This window comes from Salvelinus fontinalis, chromosome 6 (assembly GCF_029448725.1).
Source record: "Salvelinus fontinalis isolate EN_2023a chromosome 6, ASM2944872v1, whole genome shotgun sequence".
NCBI lineage: Eukaryota > Metazoa > Chordata > Actinopteri > Salmoniformes > Salmonidae > Salvelinus > Salvelinus fontinalis.
In genome coordinates this window covers 68,790,518-68,810,055 of record NC_074670.1, presented here as the reverse complement: position 1 = coordinate 68,810,055, position 19,538 = coordinate 68,790,518, and the positions used below count along the sequence as shown (strand labels likewise).

General features: G+C 41.7%; 2 protein-coding genes across 3 annotated transcripts; both read left to right on the top strand.

Moving 5' to 3' along the window:
* The first annotated feature begins 69 nt into the window (after positions 1–69).
* LOC129858343 (cathepsin F-like) lies at positions 70–9,749 on the top strand. Its single transcript, XM_055927505.1, has 13 exons — positions 70–449; positions 2,513–2,623; positions 4,143–4,224; positions 4,346–4,413; positions 4,522–4,603; positions 4,720–4,833; positions 5,132–5,280; positions 6,413–6,509; positions 6,618–6,818; positions 6,978–7,042; positions 8,426–8,516; positions 8,628–8,686; positions 8,869–9,749. Exons 1-13 carry the CDS (start codon positions 216–218, stop codon positions 8,941–8,943), a joined length of 1,428 nt encoding a protein of 475 aa, XP_055783480.1. The 5' UTR covers positions 70–215; the 3' UTR covers positions 8,944–9,749.
* A 143-nt stretch (positions 9,750–9,892) lies between these two features.
* eif1ad (eukaryotic translation initiation factor 1A domain containing) lies at positions 9,893–19,477 on the top strand. Of its 2 annotated transcripts, none has more exons than XM_055927499.1 (5): positions 9,893–9,982; positions 14,580–14,685; positions 14,905–15,013; positions 16,753–16,861; positions 18,867–19,477. In XM_055927499.1, the coding sequence occupies exons 2-5, from the start codon at positions 14,596–14,598 to the stop codon at positions 19,102–19,104; spliced, it is 546 nt and encodes a 181-aa protein (XP_055783474.1). In that variant the 5' UTR covers positions 9,893–9,982; positions 14,580–14,595; the 3' UTR covers positions 19,105–19,477. The 2 variants fall into 2 exon arrangements, with proteins under 2 accessions (XP_055783474.1, XP_055783473.1); XM_055927498.1 differs by having other exon boundaries at positions 9,907–10,072.
* Positions 19,478–19,538: the final 61 nt, after the last annotated feature.

Genomic DNA, 19,538 nt, shown 5'->3' with positions numbered 1-19,538 from the left:
TGGCAACTCTTGCTGTGAAAAAAAAGTGCTCGTTTTCAGGCCTTTTGGCAGGTTTTGAGTGGTCATTTGCTAAATTCTCGCTTGACCTGGCAACCCTGGTCTGCTGATTTCTTGTCGCAATGTCGGATGATAGTTAACTGGGAAAACAAACATCCCGTTTTATAATCTTACCGTTCACTGTCCCTTTGACTTTTTCTGCTCTACAGACAGACAGGATGGATTTCGGATTTCGCTGCCCCGTTATCCTTTGCCTAACCCTGGCGGTTTTGGCCTCGGTTCTGGCCGATTTGGATGACACTTTAATGGGGGCACCCGGGTCTTCTGTCCGTTTGTCGGAAAACGACCCAGGTTTGAAGAAGGCACTGAAGTTTGCAGAGGAGCGCTATAACATGGGGTCCAATACGATGCACGTTCGTAGAGTTAGCAAGGTCCTCTCTGCCAGTAAACAGGTAGACTACACCAGTGTTGTGAAAATGTTATTTGTTTATATATATATTTTTATCTCATAATAATAGCCTAAAATCAAGTGAATGTCCATTGTGGTTGTAGGTGATAATACTGTATCGTGGGCTGTTCGAGGGTGCTCTCGAGCGGCTACTCTAGGTGGTCTTTACCATTCAGCCATCAGATTTGCCACCAATGCTCTTTATATGACACATCACTGCACTCTATACTACTCTGTAAACTGGTTATCTACCCGTCGCAAGATCCACTGGTTAACGCTTATTTATAAAACCCTCTTAGCCTCACTCCCCCCTATCTGATATACCTACTGTAGCCCTCATCCTCCACATAAAACAACCGTTCTCCCAGACATACAACAACCGGTCTCCCAGGCACTGCTCCCGAGTGGCGCAGCAGTCCAAGGCACTGGTTTGAATCCAGACTGTGATTGGGAGTCCCATAGTGCAGCGCACAATTAGCCCAACGTCGTTACGGTTTGACCGGGGTTGGCCGTCATTGTAAATAAGAATTTGTTCTTAACTGACTTGCCAAGTTCAATAAAGGTTAAAAACATTATAATTCTGTTAAAGGTCCCCAAAGCACACGCATCCCTGGGTTGCTCCTCTTTTCAGTTCGCTGCAGCTATATAGCGACTAGAATGAGCTCCAAAAAACACGAAAACTGGACCATTTTATCTCCATCTCTTCATTCAAAGACTCAATCAAAGACTCAATCTGTTTCGCGTGATGCATTGTTGTCTATACTTTCATGCCCTTTGTGCTGTTGTCTGTGCTCAATAATGTTTGTACCGTGTTTTGTGTCGTTACCATGTTGTGCTGCTGCCATGTTGTGTTGCTACCATGTTGTTGTCATGTTGTGTTGCCACCATGTTGTGTTTTCATGTGTTACTGCCATGCTATGTTGTTTGGCGCAGTGATCTAAGGCACTGAATCTCAGTGCTAGAGGCATCACTACAGACCCTGGTTCAATTCCAGGCTGTATCACAACTGGCTGTGATTGGGGGTCCCATAGGGCTGCGCACAATTGGCCCAGCGTTGTTAGGGTTTGGCCGGGGTAGGCCGTCATTGTAAATAATATTTTTTCTTAACTGACTTGCCTATTAAATAAAAAATGAATGTAAACAACCAGCCATAAAGGAGATATGCGGCCGCCTACGTCAGAACCCACCAACCTGTTCTAGAGCGTCTGAACTAGAGGTCTTCAAGGGTCTAAAAGGTTGGACAACAAGCTACAAGCTACACGGCCATGCTCCACTCTAGTGAAAAGCAAGAGCAAAAGCATAAATAATAAAATGTCTTTCTCTCTCTACTGGAGCAGTTGTGTTCGGCTCTGCACGGGCCATTCTGGACAAGTCAGTTCAAATTACACATACCTGAGACCCGTGAAAATCATATCAGCTCTGAGCCAGTTAATTACATTTTTGTTGCCATGTAGCAGTGTAGCTAACTACTGGAACAACACACTACTTTTTTTTAGCAAAAATAAAATATGGGTGAAGTAGCCAAGAATTTCCTTCTCGGTGTCTGACCTGCCTAATTCTTACTTGAAACATAGTTTTTGTGTTTAATAGGCTAAATTACACATTATGTTAACATATGAATCCAAAGTCATCTGTCTTGCAATTTGTACCCTGACATTTCAGATTTACATATGAAATTTCTTCACAAAGTTGTTTGGATGTAGTGAACTACTTTTTCAGATTAACTTTAGTGAAGTCAACTATATGTTTCTTAATGGGAGCTTTAGTGAAGTCAACTATATGTTTCCTAGCCAGTTAGAGCTCTGCTGAATAAGAGACCTGTATTTTCCAGCATAATCAGCCCATTTAGCTAGGCCTATAAATGCAATATATTGGTCTTGAAAGTGACGTCAGAGCTAAATTGTAAGCCAGGTGGCAAAACAACAACCACAGAGTTGATTTAGTTTATTTTTCAAAGAGGCCAACCTTCACTGTGTATTGACTATATGTGTTGTCTCTGTGTATTGACTCTGTGTTGACTCTGTGTGTTGTCTCTGTATGTTGTCTCTGTGTGTGTCTGTCTTGTAGCTGGTGAAGGGTATCCGATATAGCATCATTGTGGAGCTAAGTAACACCCAGTGTAAGAAGGCTGCCAGACTGATGACCTGTGACTTCTACCCAGAGGAACACAACCTGAAGGTGAGGCCTGTGTGGGTTTGTTTTTCTGTCTTGGGATGATAACAGTGTGTGTTGTTGGAGGGAGATAGTGTTATAGGGAAAATAGAGCGAAACTAATGTCAGTCCTCCTCATCAAATCAAAACCCAACGTTTTACAATATTGAAAATTTGCAAAACCTAAACCACGAATGTAAATAAACTGTCAACACTGAAGTGGCCAGTATCAAGACCATTGTGTGTATCTGGGTCTATTGTAGGTTATTATTCTATCCGTCTGTTCTCCCTTCCCCTAATCATGTGACCAGGACCTTGTGATAAATAACTTGTCATGAATTTTACACACTGTTATCCCCTGCTGCAGCTATGTGCACAAGCAGTCAGCTACCCCTTATTTGTTTCGCCTGCTGTATTTGTTTTCATGACTTAGCAGAAACTTAATCGGAAATGTCTCCAAGGTCAAGGAAACAATGTGTTCATAGTGTTCCCCCCTCTACTTAACTTCTGTATAGGTTCAGAAATAGACTGTTGTTGGATGTTTACATTAGGTCGCATACAAAGGATATGTATGTGCTTTACCATTCCCATGACGGGAATCATTTACACAGGCATTTCTCTGAAACGCACACAAACATACAATACATTCTATTATCAAATCACATTTTATTGGTCACATATACCTGTTTAGCAGATGTTATTGCAGGTGTAAAATGCTTGTGCTTCTAGCTCCTACAGTGCAGTAATATCTAACAAGTAATATGTAACAATTTCACAACATATACCCAATGCACACAAATCTAACTAAGGAATGGAATTAAGAATATATACATATATGGACGAGTGATGTCAGAGGGACATGGACTAAGTAGAATAGTATAGAATACAGTATATACATATGAGATGAGTAATGCAAGATATGTAAACATGATCAAAGTGACTACTGTTCCATTACTTAAAGTGGCCAGTGATTTCTAGTCTATATCTATAGGCAGCAGCCTCTAATGTGCTAGTGGTCGCTGTTTAACAGTCTGATGGCCTTGAGATAGAAGCTGTTTTTCAGTTTCTCGGTCCCAGCTTTGATGCAACTATATTGACCTCGCCTTCTGGATGATAGCGGGGTGAACAGGCAGTAGCGTTGGTGATTGATGTCCTTGATGATCATCTTGGCCTTCCTGTGACATCGGGTGCTGTAGGTGTCCTGGAGGGCGGGTAGTTTGCCCCCGGTAAGGCGTTGGGCAGACCGCACCACACTCTGCAGAGCCTTGTGGTTGCGGGCGGTGCAGTTGCCGTACCAGACAGTGATACAGCCCGACAGGATGCTCTCAATTGTGCATCTGTAAAAGTTTGTGAGGTTTTAGGTGCCAAGTCAAATTTCTTCAGCCTCCTGATGTTGAAGAGACTCTGTTGCACCTTAATCACCACACTCTCTGTGTGGGTGGTCCATTACACTGTTTATAAACAAGTCATGAACACAGAAGCCCAATAAAATAAACACAGATTATCTCACTAACCATGTTTTCTCCGCTGACATGTTCTCTGTCAGACGGAGGTGTGTGTGTTTGAGGTCTGGGACATTCCCTGGGAGAGCAAGTCCACCCTTCTCAAACAGAAGTGCCAGCCAGCAGGTTAGTGTCAAAGGTTTAACTGTGGGAACTAAATGTACCTTTGTGCTTTTATTTGTTTAGGATTGTTTCTATAAATACTCGTAGCTACATCTAATTGTTTTTCATGATGCTTGCGTTTCAGTTGATCCCAAACCAGTTGAGACCAACAAAGTAGAATTTCTGTCCCTCTCCACCAGCAAACCAGTTGAGGTAATAGAAAACGTAGCGCTTGTATGTGTGTTTGAGTGTGTTTTCTTGTTTATTCTGTATGCGTATATTTCATTTACTTGTCAATAATTAACTTATACTTTGTGACAGGAGACAGAGTATTTCGTGGAGCTTCTGGGTCAGTTCAAAGAGTTCATGGTCAGATACAATAGGACTTACAGCAGCCAAGAGGGTGAGAGATATGATGGATTGACATTTTTTACACAACATCGTCCATCCACCTCCACAGATGATAAGGTAAAACATCTTAACATAACATTGTCTGACCTCTGACCTTTGCTGCTACAGACACTGACTGGCGGCTGCGTATCTTCCATGAGAACCTGAAGACCGCTGAGAAGCTCCAGTCTCTGGATCTGGGCACAGCCGAGTACGGGGTCACCAAGTTCAGCGACCTCACAGGTGTGTGTGTGTGCATGTGTGGGAATGCAGATTAATAAACCCGATGCAGTTCCAGAACATCCACTGAGCGTGCCGAAGAGGTCACCGTCTGCACTTCTGTAGAGCAACAGAACATCCTGTGTGTGTGTGTGTGATTCTGTGACAGTTTGAAACATGTTCCCTTGCAGAGTTAGTTAACCTGTTGAGTAATTCCACTTCTACATAGCTCATTCCAAAAGGCTACAGTACAACTCCTCAACTGTGAATAATCCTAATATTCTTCCTCTCTTCCCTCTAACCTCTGTCTCTCACCGTCCAGAGGAGGAGTTTAGGACTCTGTACCTGAACCCCCTGCTGAGCCAGCAGAACCTCCAGCAGTCCATGAAGCCTGCAGCCATGCCCCATGGCCCTGCCCCGCCTAGCTGGGACTGGAGGGAGCATGGGGCTGTCAGCCCTGTCAAGAACCAGGTAGGACAGGGTTTAGAGATGGTCTTACTGTCACGTTCGTTGAAATGAGTGGACCAAGGAGCAGCGTAGAGTTCCACATGTTTTAATAACTGAAACTCACCAAAACAAATACAGAAATGTGAAGTACCGGAGTGCTCACAGGCACTACACAAAAACAAGATCCCACAAACAACAGGTGGGAAAAGGCTGCCTAAATATGATCCCCAATCAGAGACAACGATAGACAGCTGCCTCTGATTGGGAACCATACCAAGCCAACAAAGAAATAGAAAACATAAATTGTCCACACTAGTCACACCCTGACCTAACCAAATAGAGAATAAAAATAATCTCTAATGTCAGGGCGTGACACTTACAGACTGGAGATGACTACAGGTATGACTGTAAATGTGTATATATGATTGGATTTATGGATTTATTTATTGGACAAATAACAAATTAAAAATACTTTATATAACATTCAAAGTATTCATGACTCTTCTTTGATGCTTCACTAAACATAAGTTTTTTAAATTTTTTAAAATAAATTTTATACCCTTTTCTCCCCAATTTTCGTCGTATCCAATCGCTAGTAATTACTATCTTGTCTCATCGCTACAACTCCCGTACGGGCTCGGGAGAGACGAAGGTCGAAAGCCACGCGTCCTCCGAAGCACAACCCAACCAAGCCGCACTGCTTCTTAACAGAGCGCGCCTCCAACCCGGAAGCCAGCCGCACCAATGTGTCGGAGGAAACACCGTGCACCTGGCCCCCTTGGTTAGCGCGCACTGCGCCCGGCCCGCCACAGGAGTCGCTGGAGCGCGATGAGACAAGGATATCCCTACCGGCCAAACCCTCCCTAACCCGGACAACGCTAGCCCAATTGTGCGTCGCCCCACGGAATTCCCGGTCGCGGCCGGCTACGACAGAGCCTGGGCGCGAACCCAGAGACTCTGGTGGCGCAGCTAGCACTGCGATGCAGTGCCCTAGACCACTGCGCCACCCGGGAGGCCCCACTAAACATAAGTTTAAGTAAGCAAAAGTCATACTTTCATTCATACTGTAGGTATGACACAATTCATGGAAAATATGGAGGTAGGTAATGCTTGTGTGTGTGTATGGCTGATTATGTGGCTTGTGTTTGTATTGCAGGGCATGTGTGGTTCTTGCTGGGCATTCTCAGTGACAGGAAACATTGAGGGACAGTGGTTTGTGAAAACGGGTAAACTAGTGTCTCTCTCTGAGCAAGGTAAGCACACGCATAGTAGGTATCATACACTTACCTGTACAATAGTACAGTTTCCCTTTTCTCCATAACAGTTTTGAATTGATTGGTTCAATGTCCTATCACCCACAGAGCTGGTGGACTGTGATACTGTGGACCAGGCGTGTGGGGGCGGGCTTCCATCAAATGCATATGAAGCCATCGAGAAGCTGGGTGGTCTGGAGACAGAGACTGACTACACCTACACCGGCAAGAAGCAGAGCTGTGACTTCACCACCGACAAAGTCACTGCCTACATCAACAGCTCCGTGGAGCTGTCCAAGGACGAGAACGGTGAGTGGGAGGAGAGGTGAAAGAGAGAGAGGGTAGGGTACACAGAGATAAAGACACTGATGATAGGTTGAAGGATTGGATGAAGATTGAACGATGCGGTACATATGGAGGAGGGTTGGCCACGTGTTAATCTTGGTTTCCTTCCCCTTTTATGTTTAGAAATTGCTGCTTGGCTGGCTGAGAATGGACCAGTATCTGTGGCCCTAAACGCCTTCGCAATGCAGGTAACCAGGGGTTGAATGGGTTCATGGAATCAGAAGGAACAGAAACGGAACCTGGAATGAAAGTGATCCATACTGTTCCCGGGAACAGAACCACTCATTTAAAAGCATGGGAACGGTTAATAACGTTATTTTACGTTCCAGGCATTTTTTTCTAGTCCCACAACAAAACGCAACAAAGCGCCTATGCAAAGCCCTCACTCTGTCACTCAGAAACGTATTCCAGTGTCTGCCTGCAAGCTGAAAATCCTCACCTGTGTGTATTTAGAATACCTGCCCCTTTCCTATTTTTTAAGCATAGGCTACTATACTGACGTTACAGGCTTGATTCAGAAGATAGGGAGGGAGAGAGATTTTTTATTAGCTAGAGAAGAATGGATTAACTTTTTCAATGCTAGTTAAGGATACTATAGGCCTAGTGATCACATTGGATTTATTAACTACAAAAAGGTGTTTTTAATTCTCTGCACAAACAAGCTTATTAGCTAGCTAAAACAAGTTTGTTTGCTAGCTAGCTCAATGGACGTTCAAAGTTCCTACATTGAAGCCACTTCTCCTAGGTATAATTCTGTGGACCTAATTCATACAATATATGTCATAACAAGATGCCCAGTGCTTCAAGCCTCCTCCTCAAACCTCTCTCGCTCTCTCCCCAACTGCAAAGTTTCAGTCGCATCTTGCGCCATAGGCTACACTTGTCTGTCCATCACACATGTAAACAACTAGCTTGCCTGCTCTTTCCGCACTGATTGGTGAAGTAATTTAATGAGTTAAATGTAAAAAAAACATTTAAAAAAAGGAACAGAAAGGAACAATATAAACCGGTACTTTTTTAGGGTTTGAATCGGTTCAGAACTTTATTTTGCTGGTCGGAACAAAACAAAAAAAAAGTGGTTCTGTACAGAATGAAACGATTGGAAAATAATTTTGGTTCCAACCCCTGCAGGTAACACCACTGCCATATCTTTCTTCTTCTTCTTTTATTTTTTTCCTTTTTGTGATATCCAATTAGGATCTTATCTCATCGCTGCAACTCCCCAACAGGTTCGAGAGAGGCGAAGGTCAAGCCATGCGTCTTCCGAAACATGACCTGCCTAACCACACTTCTTTACACCCGCCCGCTTAACCCTAACCCGGACGATGCTGAGCCAATTGTGCGCCAGCCTATGGGACTCCCGGTCACGGCCATTTGTGACAAAGCCTGGGATCGAACCCGGGTCTGTAGTGATGCCTCAAGTATTGCGACCGCTGCGCCTGCGCCACTCGGGAGGCCTGTCATATCTTAATGTAACTTAAATTAGCATCACTAAAACACAACTGAACAATGAAGTGACTAATATCTATCTATCTAATCCTACCTGCTTTTCTCTCGTTGTTTGTCCTCAGTTTTACAGGAAGGGTGTGTCCCACCCTCTGAAGATCTTCTGCAATCCCTGGATGATTGACCATGCAGTGCTGCTCGTGGGCTACGGAGAACGTGAGACTGACACTTAACTACTCATTTACCTTACATTAACTTATCTTAATAACAACACTGTGATGAGTCTGAATGTGTGACTCATGTGTGTCTGGTTGTTTCTGTGTACAGGTCAAGGCAAACCTTTCTGGGCCATCAAGAACAGCTGGGGAGAGGACTATGGAGAACAGGTAACAGAAAGCTGTCACACTGAACCTCTATGACTAGGCATTATGCGTGCATTTGTAAACAGAGTGTATTTGTTTACAATGCATGCATAATACCTAGTCATGCCTGAACTCTTGGAGCATTTGACATGTGTATTTGTGTATTAATTGACTGACATGTCCTGTTGTGTGTTCCTTCCCTCCAGGGTTACTACTACCTGTACAGAGGATCCAGGCTCTGTGGAATCAACAAGATGTGCTCATCTGCTATTGTGAACTAGGCGATATGACACACAAACGCGTGCACACACACACACGTGATCTGAATAATATTTTATTCCAATCTTCACCTGGGATAAAAAAACAAATCCTACACCCCCCCAAACATATAGACACACACTACCTACAAACTGACAGAACTGCAACGTTACTCACCACCCTACCCCCCTAATTGTGTAGTCAGAACACTGCACAATGCACTGGAAGACCTGCTGACAGCTTACTTAAATAGGGGAAGCAGCATTCATTCATACCTCATTCTTCTATTTCAAAACAAACCAGCTCCGATGAAGCTATAGTTCTAAGGTAACACTGATCTTTTGTTGTGATTTTACTACTAGCCTTTAAGGATATTTTAATTGAATTGCTGTGTTTTAGGCAGAGGTAATTTCGGTCATATTTTTACAATAACAGAGTCAAAATGATAAAGGGGATGTCATATATTTAGACTTCAGTCATGCTGTTTAGTGTCTGTTATGTTCCCCTGCATCTGACTAGTCTCTGTGCTGATGCTCTAGTGTAGAATTAATGCTTGTGCATTTTTGCTAGACTTTACGTCTGTTGTAACATGTTCTGTGCAATACCACATAACGTCAATTTCTCCCCTTAGTTTACAACTTACAACTTCACTGTGCAAGTACTTATAATGAATGGGTTTGCATGTTTTTATTTTATTTTAAAAGGATCATACATTGACTGATGTGTAGCCTATTATCTGTTACATATTGCAGTGCTGTGTAACTAGACAAACTAAGGTTGAATAAAAAAAATATTTGATCCATTAATAAAAAAAATATCTTATCCATTATCCATTGTGGAATGTAATTTCTGAATTCAATATCCACCGTATGTTGGTTGATTCATTGGAGAAACGATATATTCACAAAATATATCGTTCTTGAATACAGCCAAGCCCCGTACATGAAAACGACTAAAACTCCCAAAATGCAACTGGAGTAGAAAAGCTACGTCAGCAGTGCCCAAAAGGAAAGGAAGCACATGTGTTTTTTCGCTGCTGGAAACGAATATTTGATATAACAGGTATTTTTCAAAGTTCACATGCCATCTGACAATCCAGAATCTTTGACCTACAGTAAAGATACAAAGTTTTTTGCAGTTCAGATTTACAAGGTATGTAGCAAGTGGCTAATTTCAAGTTTATGTGCGTGCTAACTCTAGTGAAAACTGCTAGCTAGTTAGCAATACATATATATAATTACAACGTTAATAATATATGGTATAATCTTCTATAATTTCACAATTTAAAAGCAAGCATAATTCTGACAATTAGCCATTTGTGTTGGTACGATACCGGCATTTCTGCTTGACATAGCTAACGTGGGACAGCTTGCCACTTACTTTGCCCGAACAAAATATACATTTGATGGTAACGTTAGCTAGCTAGCTGTCACACTAACGTCGCTAAGGGTTGACCTTTTGAAACGATACCCTGTTGTCAGTGGCGATTTTAACATGTAAATCTTTGTGGGGCAAAAAAAATTGGGATGCATGCCAGCAAAGCCACAACACTAAACCATACATGAATTACTATACCACTACTACACCTGGCTATCAGTGGAGCCTTGTCTGGCAGCGATTCTATTCAGCCTCATTTAGTGCCTTTTGGTAGACTTTATTAAACAAATGTGGTTTCTACTGAGAATTGAGATGTACAAACTAGGGTATAAAGAGACGACAAGCAGATAAGAGGCAATCATAGTCAATATGGGTCAGCAGGTAGCCTAGTGGTTAGAGCGTTGAGACAGTAACCGAAAGGTTGCTGGATGAAATCCCCTAGCTGACATGGTAAAAATCTGTAGTTCTGCCCCTGAGCAAGGCAGTTAAACCACTGTTCCCCTGTAGGCTGTCTTTGTAAATAACAATTTATTCTTAACTGACTTGCCTAGTTATATATTTAGTTAACTTTTGAAATGTACAGAGACAGAATTCTGAACATGGGACGTTCTTAGTGTTCTCCCTGTACACCAAGTCAGAACCGTAGGATAAATAAAGCAGACAATGAAAGCTCTTACAATATTCAATAATTACATTTCTCAAAAAACAGATTATATGTGCACCACCAAGTCAGAAAATTTTGTGAAAATAGACCAAATTATTAGGTTACGGGCTACTAACAGCTTACTGCACAACATACACTTAGTATTCTTAGCTACCGTATACATATATCCTTGGCATATTAATTATTTCTCTTCATATGACAAGGATTTGCCAGTAGAATGTCGACTCGATTCATGATGACTGCTAGCTAAGATTTTGAAAGTATGATGTTGACATGATCAGTCCAATCAAAGCTACTGTGGATATAAAGTGATTTGATTACTTGGCGGTGACGTAGTGTCCCCATGAGTGACAGAACACTGAGCCAATCAATGCGCAACGCTCTTTATTTTCCGCTGGCTTGCCCCACCACCACAGAAAGCACTAAGCTAGGCTGAAACACCTGCATTTTGGAGCTGCCTTACTCAAGGAAACAAAAAAGAGACCATGTTTGTATGCAGCTTTATTAACTCAATGATATATACAGTTGCAAGAAGAAGACCTGGCTTTCTGCATAAATTGGTCATAAAATTTGTTCTGATCTTCATCTAGGTCACAACAGTAGACAAACACAGTCTGCTTAAACTAATAACACACAAACAATTATACATTTTAATTTCTTTATTGAACACTGTGTAAACATTCACAGTGGAGGGTGGAAAAAGTATGTGAACCCTTGGATTTAAGAACTGGTTGACCCTCCTTTGGCAGCAATAACCTCAACCAAACGTTTTCTGTAGTTGTGGATCAGACCTGCACAATGGTCAGAAGGAATTTTGGAGCAATATACACTGCTAAAAAAAATAAAGGGAACACTTAAACAACACAATGTAACTCCAAGTCAATCACACTTCTGTGAAATCAAACTGTCCACTTAGGAAGCAACACTGATTGACAATACATTTCACATGCTGTTGTGCAAATGGAATAGACAAAAGGTGGAAATTATAGGCAATTAGCAAGACACCCCCCAATAAAGGACTGGTTCTGCAGGTGGTGACCACAGACCACTTCTCAGTTCCTATGCTTCCTGGCTGATGTTTTGGTCACTTTTGAATGCTGGCGGTGCTTTCACTCTAGTGGTAGCATGAGACGGAGTCTACAACCCACACAAGTGGCTCAGGTAGTGCAGCTCATCCAGGATGGCACATCAATGCGAGCTGTGGCAAGAAGGTTTGCTGTGTCTGTCAGCGTTGTGTCCAGAGCATGGAGGTGCACCAGGAGACAGGCCAGTACATCAGGAGACGTGGAGGAGACCGTAGGAGGGCAACAACCCAGCAGCAGGACCGCTACCTCCGCCTTTGTGCAAGGAGGAGCACTGCCAGAGCCCTGCAAAATGACCTACAGCAGGCCACAAATGTGCATGTGTCAGCATATGGTCTCACAAGGGGTCTGAGGATCTCATCTCGGTACCTAATGGCAGTCAGGCTACCTCTGGTGAGCACATGGAGGGCTGTGCGGCCCCACAAAGAAATGCCACCCCACACCATGACTGACCCACCGCCAAACCGGTCATGCTGGAGGAGGTTACAGGCAGCAGAACGTTCTCAACAGCGTCTCCAGACTCTGTCACATGTGCTCATGTGCTCAGTGTGAACCTGCTTTCATCTGTGAAGAGCACAGGGCGCCAGTGGCGAATTTGCCAATCTTGGTGTTCTCTGGCAAATGCCAAACGTCCTGCACAGTGTTGGGCTGTAAGCACAACCCCCACCTGTGGACGTCGGGCCCTCATACTACCCTCATGGAGTCTGTTTCTGACCATTTGAGCAGACACATGCACATTTGTGGCCTGCTGGAGGTCATTTTGCAGGGCTCTGGCAGTGCTCCTCCTTGCACAAAGGCGGAGGTAGCGGTCCTGCTGCTGGGTTGTTGCCCTCCTACGGTCTCCTCCACGTCTCCTGATGTACTGGCCTGTCTCCTGGTAGCGCCTCTATGCTCTGGACACTACGCTGACAGACACAGCAAACCTTCTTGCCACAGCTCGCATTGATGTGCCATCCTGGATGAGCTGCACTACCTGAGCCACTTGTGTGGGTTGTAGACTCCGTCTCATGCTACCACTAGAGTGAAAGCACCGCCAGCATTCAAAATGACCAAAACATCAGCCAGGAAGCATAGGAACTGAGAAGTAGTCTGTGGTCACCACCTGCAGAACCAGTCCTTTATTGGGGGGTGTCTTGCTAATTGCCTATAATTTCCACCTTTTGTCTATTCCATTTGCACAACAGCATGTGAAATTTATTGTCACTCAGTGTTGCTTCCTAAGTGGACAGTTTGATTTCACAGAAGTGTGATTGACTTGGAGTTACATTGTGTTGTTTAAGTGTTCCCTTTATTTTTTTGAGCAGTGTATTATTGGGATGTCTGGTGTGAACTGCTCTCTTGAGGTCATGCCACAGCATCTCAATTGGGTTGAGATCAGGACTCTGAGTGGGCCACTCCAGATGGTGTATTTTCTTCTCTTGAAGCCATTCTGTTGTGCTCCCTCCACCATACTTTACAGTTGGGATGAGGTTTTGATGTTGGTGTGTTGTGCCTTCCAAACAACTCAACTGTAGTTTCATCTTTCCACAATATTTTTTCCAATAGCGCTGTGAAACATCCAGGTGCACTTTGGCTTCAGCAGCAATGTAGTGGCTTCTTCTGCGGTGTCTTCCCATGAACACCATTCTTGTTTAGTGTTTTACGTATCGTAGACTCGTCAACAGAGATGTTAGCATGTTCCAGAGATTTATGTAAGTCTTTAACTGACACTCTAGGATTCTTCTTAACCACTTTGAGCATTCTGCACTGTGCTCTTGCAGTCATCTTTGCAGGACGGCCACTCCTAGGGAGAGTAGCAACGGTGCTGAACTTTCTCCATTTATAGACAATTTGTCTTACCGTGGAATGATGAACATCAAGGCTTTTAGAGATACTTTTGTAATCATTTCCAGCTTTATGCAAGTCAACAATTCTTAATCTTCGTTCTTCTGAGATCTCTTTTGTTCGAGGCATGGTTCACATCAGGCAATGCTTCTCGTGAATAGCAAACTCAAATTTTGTGAGTTTATTTTATAGGGCAAGGCAGCTCTAACCAACATCTCCAATCTTGTCTCATTGATTGGACTCCAGGTTAGCTGAATCCTGACTCCAATTATCTTTTGGAGAAGTCATTAGCCTAGGGGTTCACATACTTTTTCCAACCTACACTGTGAATGTTTTAAATGATGTATTCAATATGGACAAGAAAATACAATACTTTGTGTTAATAGTTTAAGCACACTGTTTGTCTATTGTTGTGACTTAAATGAAGAACTGATCAAATTTGATGACCATATATTATATATATATTTTTTTACATTGTTTGCAAACTGATATGACACGTATTAATGCCAAAATAACATGCAAAACAGGCAAGCCCCCTCCACAATGTATTTTTTATTTTTGCTTAAAATATGGAGGTCAAAACAGGTGCTCTGAATGAAGCAGCCTGTACTTCTCATTATACTTTTGCTATCTGTAACTTATTCTGTCCTCCTGACATTCATAAAGAACAGTTGACTAACAACAGTGGTGATGAAAACTGATCTTTCCACAGCTGGCAAACTTCAACGATGTCACAGGCTACTAAACGCAAGCATGTTGTCAAGGAGCAGACACTCGACGACTACGTCACACCTACAGAGAACCAACAGATCGTGAGGGTTAGTAACTGTGCTGTCAGACATGGCAGATGTTTTACTGAACACACAACAAAGACTAGCCTAGATTTTTTAAAGTCTTAAGTCTTTCTTCATGTAAGCTGACTCTGACACACACATTTATCCCAGCTGCACCTGTAGTTAATTACCTGTTTTTGCATGCACATTCTACCAGTTTCTTTGTCATACAAATCCCCTCTCTCTGTACCTGTCTCCATGCAGGTTCTTGGTAGTCGTGGCAACAACCTGCACGAGGCTGTCACGGCCCAGGGGGAGAACTTCCTGATCAGCATGCCCCCAAAATTCCGCAAGAACCTCTGGATTAAGAGAGGTAACATGTCCCCTTATACTAGAGTGCATCCCAAATGGCACCCTATTCCTTAAGGTTATTGTTTTGTTTTTAAAGATCTTATTTTAAAATATATAGGCCAATTATCTTTTCAATATACTTTGTGGTTTTAAATGTTAAAGTCAAATAGAATTGTGAGTTATAGATCACATTGAAACCAGGTCTCCGACGCGGTAGATCTGTTCTATGTGCGCTATTTCTATGCTTCTGAGAAATTCTGAGATTTTTGCATAATTTCAGTTTGTGACCAAATGAGCACTAAGTGTAGAGAATCATTGTACCATCTAAACCTCTGTGAAATATCTTTCCAATAACCAAAAATGTTAGATTTTCAGCTGTTTGAAGGTGTACAAAACCTAAAGTAAAAGATGCAAAAACTAAACTTAACGGGAAATAACGTGAAGTACCAGTGACTGCTTTTTTTGCGTCTTTTACATTCGGTTTTGTACAACAGCTGAAAATACAATATTTTTTCTTATGTAAAATATATTTTACAGCAGTTTAGATGGTACAATGATTCTTTACACAATGGGTGCTTGTTTTGTATCATAAACTGAAATTAGGAAAACTTGTATAAAATGTACAACTAGGAAATGGTGGAGCGACTTCTGAATATTGCACCTTTTTAAGTTTACACTGAATTTTTTTTTTGTACTGTTATATATATATATATATATATATATATATATTATATAATTATATATATATATTATATAATTATATATATATATATATTATATAATTATATATATATATTATATAATTATATATATATATATATTATATAATTATATATATATATATATATATATATTATATAATTATATATATATATATATATATATATATATTATATATATATATATATATATATATATATTATATATATATATATATTATATATATATATTATATATTATAGAAGATTAGACCATAGACATTCAAACCAGTAGATAGGAATACGTGGATGACACTATCGAAAACCTCAAATGAAACTTGGAAGTATTTGAGGCTGGTCGTAACTAGCAAAGGATCATGGTCGACGAAGTCATTTTCATCCTTCCTGAGCGCATCAACCCAACGCTGCTATTGACTTCGGCATCTATAACAGATACCACATGAATTCCGCGAGCATCCTCCTAGCCTGCCAGCCTGTGATTGGTCTGTCAGCACTTGGTCCTGTGTGACGACAAATGTAGTCTTCAGAATGGATCACTATTTAATTAAATACCTTGATTTGTAGTGAACTTGAAAATAATTTGCTGTGGTGATCGAACTAATAAACACATTTTAGAGCTGTAAATGGCTGTAATTTACGTTGGTTTTCTAGGACAGACCAGGGCTTTTGGTACTGCTAGTTTGTTACGCAGTAGCCGACCAGCAGAGCTTGTGACTTTACGCCCCAGACCAGAAACTGGGGGGCTTTTTCGGACGTAGGCAGCCCGGAAAAAACACTTAGACTTCAATTCAGATTTAAAAAAAAAAAAAAAAAAAAAAAAAAAAAACTGCTCCTGTGTGAGTACCAGTGGCAGTCAAACACTAAACACTATTTGAGTGGCTAGTTTGCATATGTTATCTGCATACCTGTATGTCAGTGTGCTTTCTTTTGTGGTTCAACCACCTCAATGTCATACTGACAGAAGCACTCTGGATTGGTTTCTACTGAACACAATGAATGTCTTGTTGTTATTGTAAACATGGCATCGCTCTCCCCCTCCCAGGTGACTATGTGATTGTAGACCCTATAGAGGAGGGAGAGAAGGTGAGGGGAGAGATCAGCTTCATACTTTACAGAGACCACATTCAGCACCTGCAGAAACTCACACTCTGGTGAGTGCATCTTGGACCCATAGTTCAGTATATACAGTTCAAGTTGGAAGTTTACATGCACTTAGGTTGGAGTCATTAAAACTAATTTTTTTCAACCACTCCACAAATTTCATGTTAACAAACTATAGTTTTGGCAAGTCGGTTAGGACTTCTACTTTGCATGACACAAGTCATTTTTCTAACAATTGTTTACAGACAGATTATTTCACTTCTAATTCAATACATCACAATTCCAGTGGGTCAGAAGTTTACATAAACTAAGTTGACAGTGTCTTTAAACAGCTTGGAGAATTCCAGAAAAGGATGTCAAGGCTTTAGAAGCTTCTGATAGGCTAGTTGACATAATTTGAGTCAATTGGAGGTGTACCTGTGGATTTATTTCAAGGCCTGCCTTCAAACTCAGTGCCTCTTTGCTTGACATCAAAATAAATTAGCCAAGACCTCAGAAAAATTATTGTAAACCTACACAAGTCAGGTTCATCCTTGGGAGCAATTTTCAAATGCCAGAAGGTACCACGTTCATCTGTACAAACAATAGTACGAAAGTATAAACACCATGGGACCACGCAGCCGTCAAACCGCTCAGGATGGAGACGCGTTCTGTCTTCTAGAGATGAACGTACTTTGGTGCGAAAAGTGCAACAGCAAAGGAACAACAGAACAACAGCAAAGGACCCTGTGAAGATGCTGGAGGAAACAGGTACAAAAGTATCTACATCCACAGTAAAACGAGTCCTATATCGACATAACCTGAAAGGCCGCTCCACAAGGAAGAAGCCACTGCTCCAAAACCGCCATAAAAAAGCCAGACTACGGTTTGCAACTGCACATGGGGACAAAGATCGTACTTTTTGGAGAAATGTCCTCTCGTCTGATGAAACAAAAATAGAACCGTTTGGCCATAATGACCATTGTTATGTTTGGAGGAAAAAGGGGCAGGCTTGCAAGCCGAACCGAACCCCCCCCCCCCCCCAACCGTGAAGCACGCGGGTGGCAGCATCAGGTTGTGGGGGTGCTTTGCTGCAGGAGGGACTGGTGCACTTCACAAAATAGATGGCATCATGAGAAAGGAAAATTATGTAGATGTATATTGAAGCGTCATCTAAAAACATCATTCAGGAAGTTAAAGCTTGGTCGCAAATGGGTTTTCCAAATGACCCCAAGTATACTTCCAAAGTTGTGGGAAAATGGCTTAAGGACAAAAAAGTCAAGGTATTGGAATGGCCATCACAAAGCCCTGACCTCAATCCTATAGAACATTTGTGAGCAGAACTGAAAAAGCGTGTGCGAGCAAGGAGGCCTACAAACCTGACTCAGTTACACCAGCTTTGTCAGGAGGAATGGGCCAAAATTCAATCAACTTATTGTGAGAAGCTTGTGGAAGGCTACCTAAAACGTTTGACTCAAATTAAACAATTTAAAGGCAACGCTACCAAATACTAATTTAGTGTATGTAAACTTCTGACCCACTGGGAATGTGATGAAAGAAATAAAAGCTGAAATAAATCATTCTCTCTGCTATTATTCTGACATTTCACATTCTTAAAATGAAGTGATGATCCTAACTGACCTAAGACAGGGAACTTTTACTAGGATTAAATGTCAGGAATTGTGAAACTGAGTTTACATACATCTTAGCCAAATACATTTAAACTTCGGATTTCAACTGTACATCCACGTATAGAATTAACATGCAGAAACACATGTAGCCAGTTAACCCCATTTTAGTCAGCACTTCTATTACCTTGCCATAGTAACTACAAGGCCACCACCACACCAGATTTAGACATTCCCCCCCCCCCCTGCTCTTGTGAAAATATGAAGAAATTATTTCAAATGATCTTTATCCCAACAGGATGTGGTAGGTTGTTTTTTCTGACACACACACACACACACACACACGTCACCTGTGAATGAGAAGACAATTAAACAAAGGTTAAATTATAACTGAATCAAGTGAGTTCTGCTGGCACTTTTTTTCCATTTTTTTTGTGTCTTCTGTTAGGCCCGAGGCCTTCACAGACGAGCCCCCATCGGAAGAGAGAACAGATATACCACAGCCCAGGGAGGGGAGAAGGGCGAAGGTAGAGGAGGATTGTGGGAGTGATCACAGTACTGACTCAGAGGATGACGAGAGCGACCTCTTCGTCAACACCAACCGCTGTAACGTCCACTACAGTGAGAGTGAGGAAGACAGTGAGCATGAGAAGGAGGAAGAGGATAAAGTGGAGAGCAGCTTTTAGTGGGGAAATCTTTACAACAGACAGTACACTGCTGTGCACAATGTTTACACAAATGTCGCCCTCAGAATACACTGCTGCTGAAGAATAAGTTGTGGAATATACTCTCCAGTCCCACCCCATGAATCCAATCAAACAGAAAATCCTGCTATTTTACCATTTTTTTGGTGGTTGAACTTAGCATCCCATGGACATAGGTTAGGTATATCATACTCATACCACTTGTCCTAGAGAGGAACATTAGCATGTTTTGCTAAACTGCTAAAAAGTAGGTTAATTGTTGAAATATTGAACTGGTCCATGACATTCCTGACTGAAGATGTCATAATTTATGTACATAATGATTGTGTAATAAAATCTTTATTGTGGTCTTTCATCAGAATTTTTTTTGTTTAATTAAACATTTGTCTGATTCATTATTATATAATCAAAGATTA

What these genes read in the sequence shown, in the direction of transcription:
- LOC129858343 (XM_055927505.1), top strand. Translation starts at nt 216, where the DNA reads ATGGATTTCGGATTTCGCTGCCCCGTTATCCTTTGCCTAACCCTGGCG. An exon ending in ACAGAAGTGCCAGCCAGCAG is followed by an intron (nt 4,225 to 4,345) that starts GTTAGTGTCAAA and finishes CTTGCGTTTCAG; the next exon opens with TTGATCCCAAACCAGTTGAG. An exon ending in GCTGTCCAAGGACGAGAACG is followed by an intron (nt 6,819 to 6,977) that starts GTGAGTGGGAGG and finishes TTTTATGTTTAG; the next exon opens with AAATTGCTGCTTGGCTGGCT.
- eif1ad (XM_055927499.1), top strand. Translation starts at nt 14,596, where the DNA reads ATGTCACAGGCTACTAAACGCAAGCATGTTGTCAAGGAGCAGACACTC. An exon ending in GAACCTCTGGATTAAGAGAG is followed by an intron (nt 15,014 to 16,752) that starts GTAACATGTCCC and finishes TCCCCCTCCCAG; the next exon opens with GTGACTATGTGATTGTAGAC. An exon ending in CTGCAGAAACTCACACTCTG is followed by an intron (nt 16,862 to 18,866) that starts GTGAGTGCATCT and finishes GTCTTCTGTTAG; the next exon opens with GCCCGAGGCCTTCACAGACG.